Source organism: Prionailurus viverrinus, chromosome D1, assembly GCF_022837055.1.
Source record: "Prionailurus viverrinus isolate Anna chromosome D1, UM_Priviv_1.0, whole genome shotgun sequence".
NCBI classification, from domain to species: domain Eukaryota; kingdom Metazoa; phylum Chordata; class Mammalia; order Carnivora; family Felidae; genus Prionailurus; species Prionailurus viverrinus.
This window is the reverse complement of record NC_062570.1, coordinates 44,962,832-44,986,796: the sequence shown is the minus strand read 5'-3', so window position 1 is coordinate 44,986,796 and position 23,965 is coordinate 44,962,832. Positions and strand designations below refer to the sequence as shown.

At 42.3% G+C, this 23,965-nt stretch overlaps 1 protein-coding gene across 1 annotated transcript in view; it reads right to left on the bottom strand.

Annotated features, from left to right (window-relative positions):
- The window catches only part of RAB38 (RAB38, member RAS oncogene family), a 56,839-nt gene extending 36,628 nt beyond the window's left edge, over window positions 1-20,211 (bottom strand). Inside the window, exon 1 of the mRNA XM_047877123.1 lies at window positions 19,186-20,211. Coding sequence (XP_047733079.1) covers window positions 19,186-19,387 — 202 coding nt within the window. The 5' untranslated portion in view covers window positions 19,388-20,211. The remainder of the gene's footprint in view (window positions 1-19,185) is intronic.
- Window positions 20,212-23,965: the final 3,754 nt, after the last annotated feature.

The window sequence follows — 23,965 nt, the reverse complement described above, 5'->3', positions numbered from 1 at the left end:
TCCCACCACAGACAAAAAAAAAAGGGGAATTATGTAAGGTGATGGAGGTGTTCATCCTATCGTAGTAATCATTTTGAAATATATAAATATATCAAGCCATCATGCTGTACAGCTTAAATTTACACTTTATATGCCAATTATATTTCAATAAAGCAGGAAAGAAAATGCATCTTAGGTATTTATAGAACACCCATTCCTGGGCCATGTTCTTCAGAGATTCTTACATGGTAGTTTTATATGGGGCCCAGGAATCTGTCTTTTTAAGCAGTCCCTAGGTGAAATCTTAAAACCATTTCTGTATTAATCCACTTTCAAAATGTAAACATTACCATTATGCTCTATTGCTTTAGCCCTTCAGTGCCTCTTACATGCTTAAAAACAGACACCTTTATTAAAACTGCAGACAAGGAGACTTTGGCTCCAACCACCTTTCCAAACTCTCCTCCTGTCACTTTCTTCAAGTGCTCCATGGCGAAGCCACACTAGAGTACTTACTCTTTCTAAAACACATCCTCCATTACTCCCTGGATTTTTCTTTCCTTTTTATATCTCTATTCCCAAAACCTGAATTCCTTCCCCATCTTTCTTCCTCTCACTCTGTCCAATGAAATCCTGTACACCCTATAATTGCGCCCTGAAATGCCATTACAGTTCTGCAACCTTCCCTGGCCTCCCAACTTTTTCATGACCCTGGAGCATTTTCTTTACCTGACATCATTTACATTTATTATGCTATATATTCATGCTTCAGTCTCCACTACAGCACTGTAAAATCTTGAAGAGCAAGTTGATCATATTTTGATCTTATAAATCTGAGGCCTATTTTCCACCTATTTGATATAGTAAAAACTCAAGATACTCTTGCAGAAATAAGCTAAAATTAAAGTTCTTTCTTCCTCTAAAATACAACATCATCGTATATTCATGAACGAGTGCTGTGTACTAACACACTTGCTCTATATTATACTCTCATTTCCACTAAATAATCGAAAGATGTTCATTGATGGAGAAAATTAACATTATTCTAACAGGGCTAGGTGCATATCTGTTGCAACAAGTTTTAGACTGGAATGTTATGCTTTTGTAATCATTTTCATATTCTTAAGAAATTTGGAATCAATTTACTCTATTAAAAATAACATATGTTTTTGGTCATGGCACAATCCATAGAGCTAAAATTTCCTCCAAGATACAGATATGCTCTTTATTTCTAGGGAATAATAGAATGAAAAGCAGGAAGATAAAAATTAGAGTAAATATGGACCTTGCACAAGGATCTAGAGGAAAAAAAATCTATCTAATTACTGAATTTACAATAGCTTAAGCTGGTTTTGAAGAGTGAGGCAAGGAAATCTAGACTAGGATCAGAGTCTGGCTGACATCCTCGTGAGTAGGTTTTGTCCACTTTTTAAGGGCCCATCTGACCTTCTGTCCAACATTTTGAAACCGTCTCATCTTCTCTCTTCCCTACTTTGCCCCACCAAGCCAGTGACAGAAATGTCTCAATCAATCACTTTTTTTCCAAGTCACCTAGTCTGATATACTGGCATTAACCATGTGTAATCTTCCCTCACAAAATTGTAAGTTCCCCCTAGCCAGAACCAGGTTTAAGCACCCCCATGACAAGTGTATTGAACATTCAGTATACAGTGAGTGCTCAGTAAGGTCTTCTCACCAAGTGAAGGAATAACCCCTAATTCTTTACCTCCCCTCACCCCAGCAGATACTTGCAGGCTTAACTGGACTTTAAGGCTCACCCTCTGCCATGTCTCTTGTATTCATCATTTTCTTTCCATTCCCATCGAAACCACTCTAGTTAGGATTGCCTCACCTCCTTCATTCACCGAACAACAAAGTTTTGAATGCTTATTAATTTTCAGGCACTGTTCTAGCAACTAGAAAAGATAATTAAAGGTCTGTGTCCTAATGAATCTTACATTCTAGTGGAAAGAGATAAACAGTGGTAAGGTACACATAAAACTGCATTAGCTGGTGAAGTGTTACAGAGAAAAATAAAGTAGGAAAGGAGAAAATGGTATGTGGGAGGGAGGGCAAAGTTAAGCAGGATAGATAGTGGAGGCCCACAAAGAAGGTGTTATTTAAGTAAAGACCAAAAAGAGGTAAAGGAGAAAGCCATATGGATATTTAGAAGAGGGTTTTAGACAGAACAGCACAAAGACTCTGAAGCAAGTATTCAGAGAAGAACAAGGAGTCTGCATTGGAGAGGACTGAGCAAGGGGAAGAGTAGTGTGCAGTGAGATGGGCAGATCTCAGGGTCCGGACTGGAAACAATTTCAGGCCATTATAAGAAGGTTGCCTTTTATCCTGCATGAGAGAGGGAAGCACTGAAGGATTGTGAGCAGTTGAGAAACATCAAAGAGCAGGAGTAAATGGATGGTATGGCTGCTGCATTAAGGAATGACCTATGGGTGTCAAGGTTGGAAGTGAGGAGACAGGCAAGAGAAATAATTTGGACCAACATGGTGATGGTGAAGGGTGGTAAAGATTGATGGCTTCCTGGGTATATCTGGAAATTGAAATGATAGAGGAGATGTATAGTATGAGATGATGCGAGCAGGACTCCAGAACTTTTGGCTGAAAAAAATGGAAAGTATGGAGTTGCCATTAAATGGAATGGAGAAGACTTTTGGAAGTGTAGGTTTTGTGGAAGCAGGTCAGGATCTGATATGTTAGGTTTGAGATGTCTGTTAGGCAGATACGTTGAGTCGGCAGTTGTATATATAAGGCTGAAGTTTCAGGCTGTGGTCAGGGCTAGATATTGAACTTGTACTTTAATTTCTATACACCTCTTCCAAATTCACCTTCCAAAGCTCTGTTTTCACCCTATCATTTTCCTAATTAAACACTTTCAGGGATCCCCTACTGCCTACAGCAGATGCCACAAACTGGATGTTGGGCTGTTAACATGTTCTGTGACCTACACAAGATTTAAGGCAATTTGGATGACTTGCCAACAGTTATAAATCGGAAGATCTCTAATAAGACAGATATTGGAATGTCTTGAAAACTCAGAATATTTAGAAATACAAGGTCTACATCATATGAGTAATGTTTAGGAGTTAGTTCATTTGAGCTGACTAGTACCAAACACCCAATTTTAAAGGGAAAATAACTTTCTGAGATGCTATGCATGTCACATTGTCATATACCACAAAACTCTACCTTACATTTAAACGTGAGTAATTATATCAATTTTATAAAAACTAATTCTAACGAAATATTTAGAATTTAATGAAATTTATGTAATTTTATTTTAAAGAAATTGTTGCTACTGATCCTTTTTTCTTATTGCAAGCCTCTTATAAATGATTACTTAGGATCCCATGTTTGCTTATTTTTGCATCAAAATACTCTTTAATGCACTTGGGCTTGTTCCAGGATATCCACCTACTGTAAATGGAATTTTGTAGAGAAACAAAATGTGAGCCAGGATTACAAGGAAACTGTGTTCCTATTTCCTACAGAAACAGGGAGCAGTAGCTTGAGTGATCCTGAACTGGCAACAAACACTTCAGATCGGCCCTCGAAAGATGAGTAAGAGTTTGCCAGGTAGAAAAAAGAGTTCATTTACTCTTATCCTCTGGGCTCCAATGGGATTTTCAAAGTTGCACACCTTGATCAAGTTAAAGGCTGATCCTCAGACTGAGCTCAAGGTCCTGCTATAAAACTCTGACTTGCACAGCTCTCCTAAATTCTGCTTCTTGCTTTCATTCACATTCACTCCCTGGCACCCTCCACTCCCACTGGAACATATCCGTTCCCTTACTCTCTAAGTCCTAACTATTCTTTGAATCTGTACAAAACCCTACCTTCTTGGAGCATTCTACTTGGCCCATACTCAACTCTTTCCTCGATTTTACTCACATGGCACTGACTCTATCACTTGCTTGCCCACTTATGCAGGCCCTGCCTTGTACTGCTTTTGATGGGCTGCAAATTTCTGCAGTCTACGTCCCTAACTACACTGAGCTTCTTGAGCTCATTGTTGAATTACTGAAGTACTGTTCTCTACGTCTCCATAGCACACACACACTCTGAGAGGCTCCTAGGCTATGCTCACAGCAGACTCATGTGATAGAACAGAACTGTAATACAAGTACTCTTTATGTAATGAAATAACAGCTAACATCGATTTCTTATTTGTGAGCAGGAACTGCAGCAGGGAGAGGGGTGAACTGAATAAAGCAAGATCTCTGATCCAACTAATTATTTTCTATGCCTACCAAGCTCCTGTTCATTCTTTTTTTTTAAAATTTTTTTAATGTTTATTTATTTTTGAGAGAGACAGAGACAGAATCAGAGACAGAGACAGAGCATGAGTGGGGGAGGAGCAGAGAGAGAGGAAGACACAGAATCTGAAGCAGGCTCCAGGCTCTGAGCTGTCAGCAGAGAGCCCAACAAGGGGCTCAAACCCACGAACTGTGAGATCGTGTCGTGAGTCGGACACTTAACCGACTGAGGCACCCAGGCACCCCTAAACTCCTGCTCATTCTTAAGATTCACTTTGAAAAAACTTGTCCCCAATTCAGAACCATCGAAGCTCCTTCTGCAATTTCTTTAGTTTCCCCATAAATGATGGCTCTCCTTTCATCCTATTACTGGTTGTCATCTCTTATGGGCAAATCCTACCTCTATTCAACAAGAAGGTAAAGTTAGATGCAGTGTACTGAATTAAGCTAAAGCGTGAAAGAGTAAGATGACATAAAAAATAACAATTGGTTTCTCAGGTGTCCATAAATAATAACATTCTAGAAAAGAAAGATGAATGAATTAGAGTGATCTGTTTTTAAATTAAATTTCAAAATATTCTCATTCAATTCTATATTTATATTTAAATTTCAGGCTGTGTATGTGGGAGAGAGAGAAACAGAGAGAGAGTCAGAGAGAGAGAGACAGTGCCTTGGTATCTCAAAAAAAATTTTTTTTGTCAGAATTTATTTTGACTGAGGTCTTAAACTACTCAGTTTAGATAAAATAACTCACTTGGATGGAGAAATAAGATCATACAGTGATAGAATGGCCAATACTGGATAGAGGGAGGGAATGAAACCAAATCACAGAAGAGAAGTTGGCATGAATGGATATAAAACAATCAGCATGCCATGTTTTTAATTAAACTAATTACAACTGAAACAAATACCTAACAAACAACCTAAAAATATCTCCACTGAATATAAGCTCAAACACATTAAGTAAAAAGGTATGTTTTGGATTACTTAGCATTTGAGATATCACCTCTAAGTAACATTTATAGATATTTTTATACATAATTCACAAGACAGTAAAAAAACAAAAACAAAACCTCACAAGTCTGAGCACTTTCACAAATGACTCACAAGTCTAGGACTCTAAGGTTTTTGTTTTTAAAGAATTTCCAGATTCCTCCAGAGCTGTAATTCCCAAGATGTGTACCAAGGTGTTCTGGGGTGTCTCAGTGAACTCACAGGGGTACAATAAGATATTTTAAAATTTCAAGGCAAACACAATGGTACTCAAGATCAATCAAATACCTCAGGCACTACTAGCTTGAGGTAGATCACAATTTTAACCTTAGATAACACTACATTCCTGCTGATGTGATCCTATCTTTTTGAAACTGGATTTTTCAGTTTGTGTAATAAAAAGCAAGAGGGGCACCTAGATGCCTCCATCAGTTAAGTGTCCAACTCTTGATTTTGGCCCAGGTCATGATTTCACAGTCCTGAGATCAGGAGATCAAGTTGCCCCTTGGGCTCCATGCTGGGCAAGCAGCCTGCTTGGGATTCTCCCTCTTCCATGTGAAAACCAATGTGAAACAGGAAATGAGAGTGGTGATGTCTACTCTGACTCAAATTTTGAGGTGATCCATGTCCCAAATATATAGAACTTGGCCTGTTATCCTACTGACCTAGAGAAACCATGAAAACATGACTTGACACTTAAGAATGCTATGAACTAAAAGTTTGAACACTTATGCTATAGCCACTACATTCTCTAAATTACTGTTTTAAGTTTGAAAGACACACACATGCACATGCACATGTATCCCTCTGTCCTACATAAGACTTATTTTTTATTCCAGAACCATCAAGCATCACAATTCTTTCTATCTTTAGTCACTATGGTTATCCTGCCTAGAAGTAGTATATTAAGATGGTTGTTTTTAAGCCAAGCAAACCCCATGATCTCAGCAATAATGTGTGCATTTAATTCTTAGCTCTATTCAAAAGTATAAATGTTCAAAAAATAATAAATTCTTCCTTTAAATAAATAAGGTGTGTTTCCTTTTTTTTTTAATTTTTTTTAACTTACATCCAAGTTAGTTAGCATACAGTGCAACAATGACTTCAGGAGTAGATTCCTTAGTGCCCCTTACCCATTTAGCCCATCTCCCCTCCCACAACCCCTCCAGCAAACCTCTGTTTGTTCTCTATATTTAAGAGTCTCTTATGTTTTGTCCCCCTTCCTGTTTTTATATTATTTTTGTTTCCCTTCCCTTATGTTCATCTGTTTTGTATCTTAAATTCCTCATATAGGTGAAATCATATGATATTTGTCTTTCTCTAATTTCAGTTAGCATAATACCCTCCAGTTCCATCCACATAGATGCAAATGGCAAGATTTCATTCTTTTTGATTGCCAACTAATACTCCATTGTATATATATGCCACACCTTCTTTATCCATTCATCATCCATTGATGGACATTTGGGCTCTTTCCATACTTTGGCTATTGTTGATAGTGCTGCTATAAACATTGGAGTGCATATATCCCTTCGAAACAGCACACCTGTATCCCTTGGATAAATGCCTAGTAGTGCAATTGCTGGGTTGTAGGGTAGTCCTATTTTTAATTTTTTGAAGAACCTCCATCCTGTTTTCCAGAGTGACTGCACCAGTTTGCATTCCCACCAGCAGTGCAAAAGAGATCCTCTTTCTCCACACCCTCGCCAGCATCTGCTGTTGCCTGAGTTGTTAATGCTAGCCATTCTGATAGGTGTGAGGTGACTAAGGTGTGTTTTCTAACTGCAGCTTAATCTACGGCATGTGAAAGTGATTGCACTGTTGTATGACACTTAGGAAACAGCAGAACAGAGTAGTTAGAAAACAGTAAACAAATCTCAGTTCCTACCCACCACCATCCCTTACGATTTGTATGGCTTTTGAAAAGTTTTATGTAGGGGCGCCTGAGTGGCTCAGTCGGTTAGGCGGCTGACTTCAGCTCAGGTCATGATCTCATGGTCCGTGAGTTCGAGCCCCGCGTCGGGCTCTGTGCTGACAGCTCAGAGCCTGGAGCCTGTTTCGGATTCTGTGTCTCCCTCTCTCTGACCCTCCCCCGTTCATGCTCTGTCTCTCTCTGTCTCAAAAATAAATAAACGTTAAAAAAAAAAAAGTTTTATGTATTTTTTTTTCCTGCTTATCTGTTTTCTAGCTTGTCTAAGCACAGTTCTCTCAGTGCTGTGATGGGATTAGTAAACAGTACCTACCAGATACTCTCACTGAGAGCAATGAATAAAATGATACATAAAAATGCATAGCACTATGCCTGACACCCAATAAGTGGTAGCTGTTAATAACACATTATATTATAGAGAAAAATAGTCCTCCCAACAAAAAATTTGTCGATTAGCTTTAAATTTTTCCCTAGAAATTAGACTGAAAATTGTCTGAATCCTTCCCACTACAGATATTTTCCTTGTCTCCATTGGGCTGAGGAGCTTATACAAGAAGCCAAGTTTTTCATCACTTTTCTTGAGAGAACAGTTTAATGCAAGGCTGATGAGAAAGAAAGGTTAAATAACATATCAGGATAAAAGAGACTACAAAAAGTAGAGACTCCAAGCAGAAAGAAATAACTCTGATCTCTCTCAGCCATTTGAAACTATTGACTATCCTCTCCTAAAATCCTTTCTCCTTTGCTTCCAAAATCCTGCCCTTGCTTGTTTCTCCTCCTATATAGTGCTTTCTCCTTCTCTACCTGTTTGCTGACTCCACAGTCATTTCAGTAAATTATGCAACAATCTGTGGCAATGCCTGCTAAAACACATGAGGGCTATCTGGAGAGGTATGAACAACTCTAAGACAAGGTTAAAAGAAGTGCTACAAGGGCATAAAAAAATTGCATGAGGTTCGAGGGAAGAGGAAGTTACTGCTGGAAAGAGAGAATTAGGGAAGTCTTTGTAAAGGAGTTGCCCTTTTGGATGGGTCTTAAACATGATATAGGATTTGGATATGTGGGAATAAAGGGAAGGGCATGTGAACCAACAGGAAGAGCAGGAACAAGGGCGTAGAGGCAATGACCATGGGGTGTGAACAAGGAAGCAAACCTTCATCATGGAGAAGAGAGGAAAATAATACTAGGAATGCTATTTGAAGCCAGACTATGGATGTCTCTGGGTGCCCCCGGGACCATCACCCTCTCTTCTTCACTGCATGATTTCCATAGGGCTGGTGCCCACCAAATTCAATTATTTTGTTGTCTCAGTGCTTAAGACTATACCAAAAAATTAAAAAAAAATAAGCTTCTTCAAATCTCATCATTAATAAACTAGAGATGCCTACATTCTGGTTCCAGTTCTACCATTAACTCGTTCTAAAATTCTGAGAAACTAATACAAACCCCCTTTCAGAGCACAGCTTTCTCTTCTGTAAAATGAAGGATTTGGTTTGATGAGCTGTCAAGGTCTTACCTCTGTGAAAATTACCCTTCAAAATAATGACTTCATTTAATGTATCCAAAAATCATAAGGATGCAGTTTTGCCATGTGACCTCCAAATAAATGACACTTCATTCCAAATTATAAAGACTCGGTTAAATGATGAAGTGCAGCTTTTAAGAATGGTCTTTAGGGGCGCCTGGGTGGTTCACTCGGTTAAGCGTCTGACTTCAACTCAGGTCACAATCTCGATGTCCATGAGTTCGAGCCCCACGTCGGGCTCTGGGCTGATGGCTCGGAGCTTGGAGCCTGCTTCCAATTCTGTGTCTCCCTCTCTCTCTGCCCCTCCCCCGTTCATGGTCTCTCTCTGTCTCAAAAATAAATAAACGTTAAAAAAAAAAAAGAATGGTCTTTAAGCTCACTCTCCAGTTTTTATGGTAAAAAATAAAATAGAATGCCATCTTCAGGAAAGTGACTACCATATTTGTCAGTTATAAAATGTATGCATTTTTGGGGCGCCTGGGTGGCTCAGTCGGTTAAGCGTCCGACTTCAGCTCAGGTCATGATCTCACGGTCCGTGAGTTCGAGCCCCGCGTCGGGCTCTGTGGTGACAGCTCAGGGCCTGGAGCCTGTTTCAGATTCTGTGTCTCCCTCTCTCTCTGACCCTCCCCTGTTCATGCTCTGTCTCTCTCTGTCTCAAAAATAAATAAACGTTAAAAAAAATTTTTTTTTAATAAAAAATAAAATAAAATGTATGCATTTTTAATTGTTAATATTCATAAAACTATGAAGTCTTTCAAGCATAAACAAATTCATTATTTTCTGTTTTATTGGAGAAATGTTTAGATCAACAGTATATCTTAGAATTAAAGCAATGCTGAAATAGTTGGCTGAAAAACTTTTTAATGAACAAACACTCATTGAGGACCTACTAAATCCCAAGGACTATGCTGGGACCTAGGGTCATAAATTGGAAGAAAAAGACATTGTAATGCAGAAGTGAAGGGCTTCTAATCTAAAATGATAAGCATGGCTATTATGGGAGCAAAGAAACACTGCCTCCCAGGGACACATGGGCTCAAGCAGATACTTCATAAAGGGGGTGAGATGGGTTTTGTGACAAAGAATCCATAGACATCATCTAAGTAAAAAGGAGGAAAGTGTATTTAGCCAGTGGCAATCATATGAGCCACAGCACAGAGGGGAAGGTGGGTGAATTGAAGCCACTGTAAGATATCTGGAATGGTCAAGAGTCAGAGGTATAAGATATGAGACTGGAATGGGTGAGCTCAAATTTCATCGTAAAAAGTTTAGCCTCTAATTCTGAAAGTGATGGAGATCCACCGAAGAATGCCAAACTGGAGAATATCTGACTGGAGAATGAAGCCATGCTGCAAAGTCTCATGTCTATGGATGACAAACTGATGGGGCGTGGGGGCAGGGAGAGGATCCTGATGAAGGTATGGGTATAAGGAAGCTGCTATAGTAGTCCAGATGAGTTGTGAAGAAGACATGGCTACTCATAAGGGGATAAGACAGTTATTTTTCAAGATAGAAGAGATGGGGGCAGTGAGCCTGGGTGGCTCAGTTGGTTGAGCATCCGACTCTTGATGTAGGCTCAGGTCATGATCTCAGGGTTCACGAGTTTGAGCCCCTTATCATCAGGCTGGGCATCATGCTGGCAGTACAGAGGATGATTGGGATTCTCTCTCTATCCTTCTCTCTCTCTCTGCCCCACCCCCACTTGTGCAGACACTCTCACTCTCTCTCCAAACACACTTAAAAAGAGAGAGAGAGAGAGAGAAGAGAGAGGATTTAATTAATAGCTGTGCATGAGAAACCAAAAGGAGTGGGGAATGGTGGAAGTTAAAACCTGAGTTTTTTTCAAAGAGTAAATTAAGATCATATACTTTTTTGGGGCGCCTGGGTGGTGCAGTCGGTTAAGCGTCCGACTTCAGCCAGGTCACGATCTCGCGGTCCGTGAGTTCGAGCCCCGCATCAGGCTCTGGGCTGATAGCTCAGAGCCTGGAGCCTGTTTCCGATTCTGTGTCTCCCTCTCTCTCTGCCCCTCCCCTGTTCATGTTCTGTCTCTCTCTGTCCCAAAAATAAATAAATGTTGAAAAAAAAATAAAAAAAAAAAGATCATATACTTTTTAATTGAATTCTCAAACAGTTGGAAAAAAAATAGCGGAACTCAATAATTTGAAACCCAGGCTGCAGTCACAGTCTTGACCTTGCCAAGTTGGAGACTACTCTAGTACACCAGCCTAGAAGATGAGAATCTTCCTTTGAGGGAATAAATGTGATTTCCAGCCCAGGAGTAGTAGGGTCAGCATATCCCTCTGGAAATTTCCATCTCAGAATCTAAGAAAGTGAAAGAAAAAAAAAAAGGGCATGGGGGCTCTCAACGACTTGAAAGCTTTGCAGGATTCCCTAGGGTGAATCATCAGAAGAAGGAAAGGGCTCTAAGCCTTACTACAAAGGAGCTCTTCTCAAAAACTTTTCAGGTGAGCGAGGGCTCCAGTATTAATGCCAGTGACTGCTTAACACCAAACCACTTTCACTGAACAACCACTATATACCGGACACCATGCTCTACTTTTGCTGGGCCCAGTTTCCTCACCTACAAAATTGGAAATAATAAGACCTATTTGACAGAATCACTGTGGTGTTTAAACTGCAAAGATTGACTTGACAAATTGATAAATATAAGGAACCATCACTCTTAACCTTTAGCTTAGCATATGCATCCTTTCATGGGCCCACATGTTGTAACCTATAGCCATGCCAGGTTACCGCTGTCCACACCGTGTCCTCACTCCTACACTATAGCTAGGGTAGGTGGCCTGTTTTGACTTTCTTTTAGCACCCCTTCAGAGCACTTATCAGAACAGTGATTAAATAATTATCCCACCAGACTATCAGATTCCATAAGCGTGAAAATTGATCCATTTTGTTTACCCCTAAATCCCTCTGCTTATCAAGTGAATGAATAAATTCTCCCAGGAAAAATCTTACACCTCTCAAATCCTCAAATTTTAAAATAACTTTTTAAATAAAATTCAGTAAAATAAAACAAAAAAAAAATTTAAGTACCATTTCAACCCTCAATGAGAATAACTATATTCATGACAAGAAGCCACCATGAAATGGATCCTGGGTTTCCTTTAGACCTGGTCAGGCCTCAAGGACTCCAGTCACTTCTTACTTGCTAGGACCCCACCAATTCTGCCCCCAATGGCTCTATGGCCTGAAATCCAACCTCGTTCTAGCCATCAACCTTCCATCACCTCATCCCTACTGCTTTAATTCTTCTTTTCATGATATGCACAATCTATAGACAATGTGGAGCCGCCAAGGTGATGTTCTGGGAAGATGAACTTGACCTTGGTACACATAACAACTGCAGGAAGAAGAGACTAGAGCTATACAAGTGGCTATTATATAGGTAAGTAATAATAGTGCTGCCCTTGATCTAAAGCAGTGACAGGAGAAGCATAATCACTATCTGACTTGGAGGGTCAAAGAAGAAAAGATGGCACAAGTTTCAAGTCCAAGTGAGTGGCGGAAAGGTGTATAGCAAGTCCAGTGAGTGGTGAAAGATATCTAGTATAGACAGACAAATAGCACCCTGTGCTACTTATCATTAAAAGGGGTGATTGTGGATATTCTTTGTGGTCCTTTGTTGTTGCTATTGTTTTCTTTTGGGCTTTCCAATTTTTGCTACACTGAGCATACATTACTTTATTAAAAGAGAAAAAACAACAATCTTTGTTTTTTATGCCACTTTGCTATGACATACTAATCTTGCAATATGTGTGAGATATCATAAAGGAGATGCCCCACATGAAGACAGAACTGTACGTCTGAAGGTCATGAGAAGTCAAGGTTATACGCACATTTTTGGAGTCATCCGCATGGAGTTTAAAGCCATGGGAATGCCTAAGATTCTCAAGAAAAGGAGACGGAATTGACGAGAGCCGGAAGATGAACTTCTGCTTCAAGCTGTACAGCCCTGAAATCACTCACAAGGAGTAGCTGGTGGTAGGTAAGGGTACAGGAAACATCCCACTAGTTAGAGGCTTTATCCAGCCTGCTTGAATTTAAGCTCAGAGAGTGGATGGATGTGGTGCAGGTAGGACCCCATCTGCACCGCCAGAATATTTTGGAGTAGCGTATATTGGTACAGTTCACTCGCTGTTACTGTGATTTGCTTTGGTGCCATTATGCCCACTGAACTGTGAACTTCTTAAGGTCAGGAATCGGGTCTTGTTCAATACTTTACCCCTCTTTGTTTTCCCCTCACCCAGAACAGTACCTAACACATACCAGGCATTTCATAAACATTTGTGCTGAAGCCACACACATTAGAACTGCTCCTCCCCATCCCTTCCTTCTTTCAGATGACTTGGCTTTCCTTGGTCAGACTGCTATGTGCTCTCCTGTCAGAACCAGTCCTCTAAAACCTAGATGAGTGGACATGTCCCACATGCCTAATGCTCATGTGTCTGTGATAGATGGAGATTCTAGTGAGTGCCCTGTAAAAAACCCTGAGGTGCTTTCCCCACACATCATTCACCCTACTTAGAAAGTTCACCATCTTGCTCAGTGCACATACCGCTTACCTGTAAGCACACACCATGTTGGTCCACATGGTATTTAGAAAATTTATAATTAGCCAGGCTAGAAACAAAGCAATAAACTGCCCAGCAGAATGTGGCCCAGACTCAACATGCATTTTTATTTTTTGTTTTTTGCTTGACATGATGGTTGCCAAATTTAGCTCTTTCTACATTTCTAGATCTATTATGTTGATATTTAAGACCTTTCTTCTAAACTTCCTTGGAGAATTACAGGCTTTTTTTAGAAAATTGACACTGAAGAGATAGTAAAGTCCAAAACCTTCCCCCAATTGACTGTCACAATGTGGAAGCATTTTATAAATTCTGAAACAACACAGCACTGTAATCCAGATGAATCTCATGGCCACTGGAGTGGGGATTCAGTGTCCTGGGGCTCCTGATTCTAGGCCCATGCTGCCTCCTTCCATCGCTCTGCCTGTTGGATAGTTAATGTCCTCCAGTGCTTCCTTGTCACACAGCATAGGCACGGAAAGTTAGCAGAGATGTGCCCTGATGGAAATGTTTTTCCTCAGCTACTTTTCCTCCTCTGCCCCTTGCTAACTCTTGTGACCCTGGACCAGTCCCTTAACTCTCTGCTTCTTCATCTTGTCTGATATAAAATAGATTTAGTTTAGTACCACCTGATCTGTCTATACCCTCAGCGATGCTGGGAAGATCAAGCAGGAAAATGTTGTGAAGGTATTTTGTAATAACAATTAAAAGCAAGAGTAGGGGCACCTTGGGTGGCTCAGTCTGTTGAGTGTCCAACTGGATTTCAGCTCAGGTCATGATCCCAGGGTTGTGGGATCGAGCCCCGTGCTGAGCTCCTCACTGAGTGTGAAAGCTGCTTAAGATTCTCTCTCTCTAAAATAAATACAATGAAAAAAAAAAAAAAAAGAAAAAAACAAGAGCAATAGCTAACATTTATTTAGCATTGATTTTGTGTCAGATAGGCACAACTTTACACAAATTAACCCATTTCATTCTTTTACCAACTCTAAGGTACGGGCTCTGCTATTGTCCCCAGTTACAGACAGGAAACCGAGGCACAGAAGCTAAGTGACCTGCCCAAGTCACAAACCTAGCAAGGAAAGAAGCTGGAATATACTGCCACATACAACCTGGGAAGAGTGAAAACCTACTAGAGCTGACAGGAACTGCAGGATATAACATAATACAAATACGTGATGTCATAGGAAAATGGAACAATGGCCATTTACAGACACGGCAACTGAGGTCCAGCCAGGTTTCATTGCTTACTCAATGTCAGGTATATTTTTAAAATATATTTGTAGTATGTTGAAAGTGTTTTATTTTTAAATTGTGGGAAATTGAGCAAAACTGTTAGGAGACTGGGTACTAGATTCCATGACCAAATATTTTTTAATAATTTTTTTAAATTTATTTGTTTATTTTGAGAGAGAGAGAGAGAGAATGTGTGTGTGTGTGTGTGTGTGTGTGTGTGTGTGTGTGTGTGTGCATAGCAGGGGAGGGGCATAGAGAGAGAGGGAGAATCCCAAGCAGGCTCTGTGCTGTCAGTGCAGAGCTCAATGGGAGGTTCGATCCCACGAACCATTAGATGGTGAACTGAGCATGGCCGCATTTTAAATTCTAGCACTTCCACTTAATCAGCTATTTTACTGGGGAATTAAAAATTAAAATGTGTGGACAACTGCAAGAATAAATGCGTATGAAATGTGAGCTACTATTACTATGGCTATCTCAATTCCTGCAGCTGGGTCCCAAAGCACGTTAAGAGTTCTAGACAAAAATTGTACAGTTCTCTTTGAAAATGCTAATGGAGTAATTATAGTATCAGATTTGAAGAGAAATAGAAGAGTCTCAAGTGTGAACCTTTTATTTACTTTTTTCTTGATAAATCTATTTTAAAAACCTTACAACCAAGAATTAAATTTTCGGAAATAGATTTTCATTGCATTTCCTCTTTCTATCTGCACAGTGGTTCTGATTAATATCCAAAAATATGTTAGAAATAGGAAGTAGAAGGGGCATCTGGGTGGCTCAGTCAGTTAAGTGTCTGACTTCAGCTCAGGTCACGGTCTTATGGTTCATGGGTTCGAGCCCCGCGTCGGGCTCTGTGCTGGCAGCTCAGAGCCTGGAACCTGCTTTAGATTCTGTGTCTCCCTCTCTCTCTGCCCCTCCCTCACTCCTACCCTGTCTCTCTCTACCTCTCAAAAATGAATAAAAACGTTAATTAAAAAAAAAGAAAAGAAAAGAAAAAGAAATAGGAAGGAGAAAGCAAGGATAACCTATTTACTAAGGAAGGATTACCTGTAAAGGAGAGGAAGGTATAACCCCAATGGGCCAGCAATGTCCCAGGGACTCATGGGCTTTAGTCATGAAGAACATGGCTTGATTCCAAGTCAAACAAAACTGTATCAAATCCAGCTCTCCCACTTATTAGGCAGGTGGCCTTGGACAAAATGACTTAATTTCTCCTGATGCTATCAAGAGCTTTGGAACCCAGAGTTGACCCACCTGCTCCTCTATGTAGAATCTTTGGGATTCAGGGTGATCGCTATTCCCTACAAGGTTTGTGGAATTTACCATGTTGGTGTCAAAGCCTACTTCACAAGACCTGAGAGGCATTTTTTTTTAAATTAAGTAATCTCTAGGCCCAACATGGGGCTCCAACTCATGACCTCATGCCCCGGAGATCAAGAGTGGTATGCTCTCCCAACTGAGCCAGCCAGGTGCCTCCTGAGAAGTATTTTGGAGTCTTTCAGGAACAGACTGGCCAGCTGAAGTGGCTATAAGAGATATATGATGGAAATTAGTAGGACAAATAAATAGGGCCCAACTTGGCATTGAATCAAATGAATATCAAAGGTCTAATGAGCAAAGATCCCCTCTATAGCAGACGGATCTGATATTCTATCAAGACAGGGCCATCCCCTCTATCTCATCCACACTCCTAACTAGCTCAAAGTGAGGCTCACCATTCACTTTTTAGTCTCAACTCTTCTATCCACACACATAGCAGAGTTGAGAATAAAGAGGAAAGGGAATCATTCCTGTGTTTGGACAGACAGGCTGATCTGAAGGTGCCGTGAGGTACAGTTAGTTGACTGGAATCTGGGTGGGCAACTGAGGCTGGACTTCATATGAATTCACTCCTCACAGGGCTATTGATGTAGCACGAAACATGTCACCACGATGCTCCTATCATCCTTTCCCACAGGGCACAGGTTCCCCACAACCAGCTGTGCCTGATGCCCAGCTCACAGGGTCTCTGGGCTGGAGACTGACATAGACAGGTTCCCACTGAACGTCAGAGCTCTGGGAAGAAGTTTCCCTACTGACCTGCTACACACCACTATACGTACACAGACCTCTTACGTTTCTTATGTACACAGACCTCTGTCACTAGAGCCTCCACAGCCATGTTAGTCCAGAGCCATGGCTCAGGGGGCATTTCTAAACTTGGGATTTCAGCTGCTCATGTCAGCATGTTGTAATGCTGATAAAGCTAAAAGATGGTGCTGGGCATTTTGGAACAGATTCTATGTTCCAAATTTATTAAGATTTACTTTTTTATAATTTTTTAAAGTTTACTTATTTATTTTTTTGAGAGAGAGAGAAAAAAGAGACAGCATGAGTCAGGGAGGGGCAGAGAGAGAGGGAGAGAGACAAAAATCTCAAGCAGGCTCCAGACTGTCAGCACAGAGCTGGACGCTGGGCTGAGACCCATGAACCCTGAGATCATGACCTGAGCCAAAATCAAGAGTCTGATGCTTAACGAACTGAGCATCTGGGGGGCTCCCTCATTTATTAAGATTTAGTCCACATATTTATATCATGTCCTTCTTCCTAGCATTTAAACATGGTCAAAAAAAAAATGGTAGTATAACAGTAATCCTTGCAGCTCTCCTAGATAGTGGAGACTTTAGTCACCTTTAGCTGGCATCTGTTTGCTCATTTGCCATTTATTGGGAGAAAGCATTCTGCCTAATTCACAGATGAGTCGGCTGAAATCAGGAGGTTAGGAAACTTAACCTAAAATCGCCCAGGACATGGGGGGGTAAAACGGATTCAGTCGAAAGCGGTTCGACTCTGGAATTTAGTCTCTTAATCACTATACCTTTCTCTTCTCTCTGTTAGGTGGGGACACTGAGATTCATGGACATTATATAACACGCCTGAGGTCACATCCTTATTTGCATTTGACACAAAAGTCTAAATTATAGCTATATCCCCTTTGAAACAGTAAGCTAATTCTAAACTTGAGTCCTGGATACTCCAGTACAGCCAGAAGAGTTTTCAGACACCAAAAAATGCAGCAACTGAGTGCAGAGACACAGTGTGGCTTTTCTAGATGAAAAACCCAATCAGATAGTGGCTGGTAACATCTTCCGGTCTCTGATAACCCCCATGCTACTGGAGCTGCTGAAGATGACTTCAAATGCATGAATCTGTTCACATGCCAAAAGGTTTATCATAAGACTTGGCAGCTCTTGATTAAAGAGGCACCGCAGTCCCCAGAACTGGAAGTGCCCTTTCAAAAATTTTCCACATTTGTTCTTGCTTCGAGTCATGATAAAGTGTTTCCAGTCAAATACACCAGCTAAAAATGAAGCTATTTTCTGAAGGACAAGTGCCGGGTTTGGGTCTAGCACTTACAAAGACTCCTGGTACCACAGACCATGGAACAGTCAGAGGTGAGGTGGGACTGTTCACAACGAATCCCAGAGGACCTTAAAACTGAGCAGGAAGGTTCCTGAGCTGCCATGTCCAACCCCTTTGCACTTAACAAGGATGCAACCGAGCTGAAGGGACTTGTCTGAAGCCACTGAGCAGGTTAGTGAGTGGCAGAGCCAGGATCTATAATGAGGGGTTGGACATGCCCAGGTTGCAAACAGCTTCAGTCCGAGAACTCACGCTTGGAGCAGACATACATTTGCCTAATGCCCTGCCCAGCTCTGGGTACAAACCCTCAGAATCAAATTCCGGTTTCAAACATTGTAATGAAGCTTCACAGTTTGCAGATTTCTCACTGAAAACTTTAAGGCCAAATCAAGAAATCGTACGGCCAGGGTCCCTGGGTGGCTCCTGGATGGGCTCCGTACTGACAGACTGGAGCCTGCTTGGGATTTTCTCTCTCCCTCTCTCTCTGCTCCTCACCTGTTTGCACTTTCTCTCTCAAAATACATAAACTTAAAAAATGAAAGAAAAAAAATGACTAATGTCATAGACTCTTTGACAAAAGTGACCTTAAGGTATGTGCACAGGCTCCTTTTCATAGACCACAGAGAGTCAGAGAAAGAGAGAAATAATACTTTGCCCCCAGTACATACACACAAAGATCCTTGGCTTCACCAAAGCAGAGAACCTCAAACTCTCTTGACTGAAGGGTAAAGAGGGAGGCAAGAGCAAGCAGCAATTAAAAACAGCAGTGAGTAAACCTCTCTAGCCTGGAACTCTCCTAGTTCCCGCTGTTAACAGGTCTGAAGACTCCCCCGTTGGTGGCTGGCATGACACTAAGGGCCTCGTCACCCGCAGCGTTGCCCACGCCCGGAAAAAGAGCTGGAGAGGGAGAACTGAATGCAACTCCAGATAGTCTCTCTCTGGGTCCCTTCGGGGGCCCGCGCTGGGTCGAGTGATCCCAGGGGAGGGTGTGAAAGGGTGTTCAAGCAACAATCCCAAAGCTCCAGGGAATGCACTTGAAGTTTCAGCCAGAGAGAGAGAGAGAGAGAGAGAGAGAGAGAGAGAGAGAAAGAAAAAAAAAAAAAAAACTTTTTTGTTTTCTTTGGAAACAAGTTTTCAACCCACCAGAAAAAGTCTCTTGCGGCTCAGCGCCCGGGACTACACTAGACCTCAACCCGCTGCCCGGAGCCTGCAGACCCGCTTCGAGGCCCTCCGGCCCTCGCCTCCTCCCCGGGTGCTCACCTGCGATGTCCCAGAGCTGCAGGCGCACTACTGTCTCAGGGTCCCAGTGGAGCACCTTGAGCGCGAAGTCCACGCCGATGGTGGCCCGGTAATGCGAGGAGAAGTTCTGGTGCACATAGCGCTTGATGATGCTGGTCTTGCCCACGCCCAGGTCGCCGATCACCAGCAGCTTGTACAGGTGCTCCTTGTGCGCGGCCTGCATCCTGGCGGGCCGCCCGCGTGCAGTGCCGGACCGAGGGAGCGCAGCCAGCAGGGGCCTGGGCGGGAGAGGGACTCCGAGAGCGCGAGTGCGGGCGCCAGGGAGCCCAGCGGCGGGGCGGGGGCGAGAGGCGGAACTCCTCCCCGGCCGCCTGGAGAAACGCCCAGACAGGCGCCCAGGGGTTAATCCTCCTTCCTACCCGGTGCCGCGCCGCCTAGGAGGTGGGCGGAGACGGGAGCGTCTCCCGGGACTGGGAAGTGGGGGAGCTCGAGTGTGAATGCCTGTTGCGGAGGTTATTCGTAGGGCGCTTTGCAGTTTCCGAAGAGCTTTCCTCGCCTGTGATCCTGAACGCAAAGCTGTGAGATGTGGGCTTTATTTCCCACGTTCTGCGTGCGGGAAAACTGAGTTAGAAAAGTTCAGTGTATTGCGGGAGATGAAAGTGACAAGCCTGGTGAACACAGGGCTCCTGAGCTCACAGCCGCGTCTCCAACCCACACTGCAGAGAGAGCTTGGAAGAGAGGCAGCGAATAATACAATTGTAGGAGGCCCAACATGGGCCTGAACGTGGTTGGGTTCAGCATGCCTTGGTTTTAGAGGTGAGTGATCTTGGGCAAGTCCTTTGATCTTGGGCAAGCCTCAGTTTGCTGTCTTCCTCAGTGACGTGGTAATGGTAATCCAGACACGTGAGCAGCCTTGCAGTGAGAACACTGAGCATTTTGACTATTTGTCAGTGGTCTACCAACGGGGATCACTGGGCTGAAAACGCAGAGGGTATCCTTGGCTTTTAGCCTCCTCTTCTATCCTAAAACCTCAGGGCGACATTGAAAGACGATTTAAATAACTGGTCAGAATACTTCAAGTGATAATAATAGCAAGCATTTATCCAGCACTTGCTATGTGCCAGTTTTTATATGCATGTCGCTTAATTATCCTGGCAGTCTTAAAAGTGATACCATCATTCTTCCCCCTTTACAGAAGAGGAAACTGAGGCCTAGACATTTTAAGTAATGTACCCAGGGTCAAATAGGAAAAAGTCAAATTAAAGGCCAATTTTCTAAGCCAAAGAGGGGGTTTTTGTTTGGTTTTTAATTTATTCTTTTAACCAATATATATTTGTGCTTGGGATGATACAGAAATAACACAAAGATTCCTGGTCTCAAAAACTTTACCTTCTTGTAGGTGGAGGCAGATGAAAAAACAAAAATAAATAAGTACAATTTGTAATATATTAGTTGGTGATAAATAAGGTAGGGCTACAGGTATGAAGAGTTGGAATGGGGTTGGCCTTTTAGATAGGGTGGCCAGGGAAGGCCTCCCTGAGAAGGCAACAATTTAGTAAAAACATAAATTTCTGAGGAAGTGGCATGCAGGTCCATGTGATGAGCATTTTGTACCAAAGTGAATCATTTTGTACCTGAAAGTGCCAGGAACTGAGCCATGTCCACATTATCTCATTTCATCTTTCCAACTATATTATGAAGTATTTTGTCCAGTTTATCGAGGAGGAAAGCAAGACAGAGAGCAGTGCTCCCAAACCCATGCAGAGTGTTACAACTGGGACTTCAATACAGGCTAGTGTGAAACAGAGAATAGAAGGTGAGGCACGCCCATCATCTTTCTGCCTTCATCTGACATTACACATGCTCTCCTTCAGCCTCCATGAGCCCCTAATAAGAAGAGCGATGCCCCAGCTGCCTAACCTAGAGAAGTCACATAACCTCTCTGCACCTCAGTTTCCACATGCACAAAGTGAGAATAATGGTATCTACCTTCTAGAGTTGTCGGTCAAAGTAGAGACAATATGTATAATAAAACGTCCTGCTGAATAGCAGGTGCTGACTAAATGGCAGCTATAAATAGCAAACGAGGGGCAAACTTTTCACACCCTGTTCTCTGATATAAATACTGAGGACCAGCATCATATCTTGTCAGCTTTCTGTCCCTTCAGGGAGTAGCTTGGCTCACAATGGGCACTAAGTGAAGGTGTGCAGAATTGCACTGGTTTGTGTTTTATTGACTGCCTAGACAGGTGGACACCATTCTTTGGTTTCCACCGATGCAGGGACACAGCAGGCAGATTATATCTAACAAGTGAACCAACTAGTCTTCCTGCTTAAAGTATTGGCCAACGCTGTGGCTTCACTTTGCAGGGAGGGGAGTTCACAAACCTCAAGGGGTCAGGCCCTTCTGAGAGCCTGCAGAATGAGGGATGATGACAAAGGCCTTCCCTAGATCTAAAATCCTGGGTCTGTAGACCTGAAGACAAGTTTGTTCTGGGCAAGGAACTGGGGGTGGAAACAAGGAGTGGGTAGAGGGTTGAGACATTACATGAGCCAGCAGCCCTCAGTGTTATGCCTGCCCCAGCTGCTTTACAGGCCCCAGCCTGTTTCCCAGCCTAGTCCAAGCTGAGCCATCCCCAGCCTTACTTGGTCTCCTCTTCTGATTGCGAGCATGTTGGAGCACCAGATAGTTAGATTTACCATGTAGGACAGGCAGACCAAGATTCAGGTTTTCTGAGACCTAAAGCTTATAAAATTGGGTGGGGAGTAGTCTTTAAGCAAAAGAATACAAAATTAAGGAACAGATCCTAAAGCTTCAGCCTCACTGCCTCTAACAGGGCCTCCCTGTTAGGGGCAGTGGGCAACTGTGGAGAGCAAGCTCCCTGGCCAGACAGGAAGTACTGCAATTTGTTTCCAGAGTCATTCATTTAGGTCTCATGACAGTTCTTCACAGTGGGGAGAAATAACTCCTGGTTTATGTTTTTTTTAAATCTTTTAGACTAAAGCGGCTTGGTGATCCTGCCAGGCTAGCAGTTCAGTGACATCCTGAAAGATCCGACCTAAAATGAGGGAGTTGGGTTACAAGATCTGTGGAGTGTACTTGTGACTGACCTGTCAGAGTTCTGGGTCTTTTAGCCACACCTTCCGGCAGGAGTGACACTCAGCTGATTCTAATCACTCCTGCAATGGCACCATTACCAAAGCTGTGGCATTTCCTATCCTGTACTCCATTTGCTCCCTCCCCTCCCACCCCCCAATTAGGATATTTGGGTGAAAGACTGTGGAAAAGCCATTTCAAAACAAGCATCATGACATGGTTCTCTTCCGGTTTCATGGCTCTGTTCTCTCCTTAGCTGCTGTGCATTTGCCCCCAAGATAAGAGCTCTCCAAGCACATTTTTTGGATGGCAAGCCATTCCTGTGCTCCTTTGCTTTCCTTTGAACTTTTCTTCCCTCAGAACTAGGCTGCAAATAGCAAACCAGGTAGCTGAGGAAAGACCATAAGCTAGATTCAGGCTAGAGTACCTTCAGATGAAAAGAATATTAGCAAATAGGTAGATCATCCTTGCCTACTGTCCTTCCTCTCCCCCCAAATTATGAGACTCCGTAAGAACCCATCTGGCCCAACCTGATAATCCATCTGTCTCAGATACCTTGAGTCTATCCAGAAGGATGCCTGGCTTTATCCTGACAAGCTGGCTCTCCTTCCCTCCAGAGAGAATGGCTGGGGTTGTGCTATGTGGCTCCTCCCAGCAGCCACACTGCGCCATGGAAACCTGTTTTCCGCAGTAACCCTCAAAGCATCTCTGGTGATGCTTTGATAATCTTACTGCCCTCAAGTTGCTACACTACAGAACACCTTATCCTGAAGAACAGGAAGGGAGGTTACTCAAGTCTGTAAAAGCTGTATGTGACCACAGAGTTCTCAGAATTCAGGCACGGAATGGCATTCCAGAAAGCAGAGTTAGATTTCTCTAGGTCTCCATTCCCTTGCTATTCAATGTAGGTTCATACTCTGCTCATATTAAGTGGCAAAACTAATTAAATTGATTGGGAAATGGGGCACCTGGGTGACTCAGTCAGTTAAGTGTCCAACTCTTGATTCCAGCTCAGGTCATGATCTCCCATTTGTGAGATCCAGCTCTGCAGTGGGCTCTGTGCTGACAGCCTGGAGCCAGCTTGGGATTCTCTCTCCCTCTCTCTCTACTCCTCCCCCTGCTCATGCTTTCTCTCTCAAACTAAATCAATAAACTTTAAAAAATAAGTAAATAAAATAATTGGGAATTGCTTTTGCAAACATAAACACGAAGTCCACATGTTTCCCTCCTAGGGCTGTTCTATTAGATGAGTCCTTATAAAGTTACCTTATTTGCTTTCACCAATAAGAGAGCAGTAGGGAGTTATTCATTAGTTTATATGACTCTTAATTATTGCTCTGAAGAAATACTTCAATGACTTCAAGATAGGGTACCAAAGACTCTGCTGGAGGAAAGGTATGGTAATTTTTCTTAGATTAATGCAAATAATATATCTTCGAAAAAGCCCTGTAACAGATAACAATAGAATTTATCATCCAAAAAGGGACCCTTGAGAGTGAAAGGGGGGGGGGGGCTATTAAATAATTACACCAAGCCCCAGGAACAAGCCAGGGTTGTCCAAAAGAATGTTTATTCCTGAAGCAGAGGATGAGATCCACAAGAAAGAGGGACATTTGAAAATTCTCCTAAATCACCATTTTAATATATAGTTCTGCCAAGTGAAGGCTGTGCTAATTTCTTGTTGAATGCAAAGAGCCCCCCTTT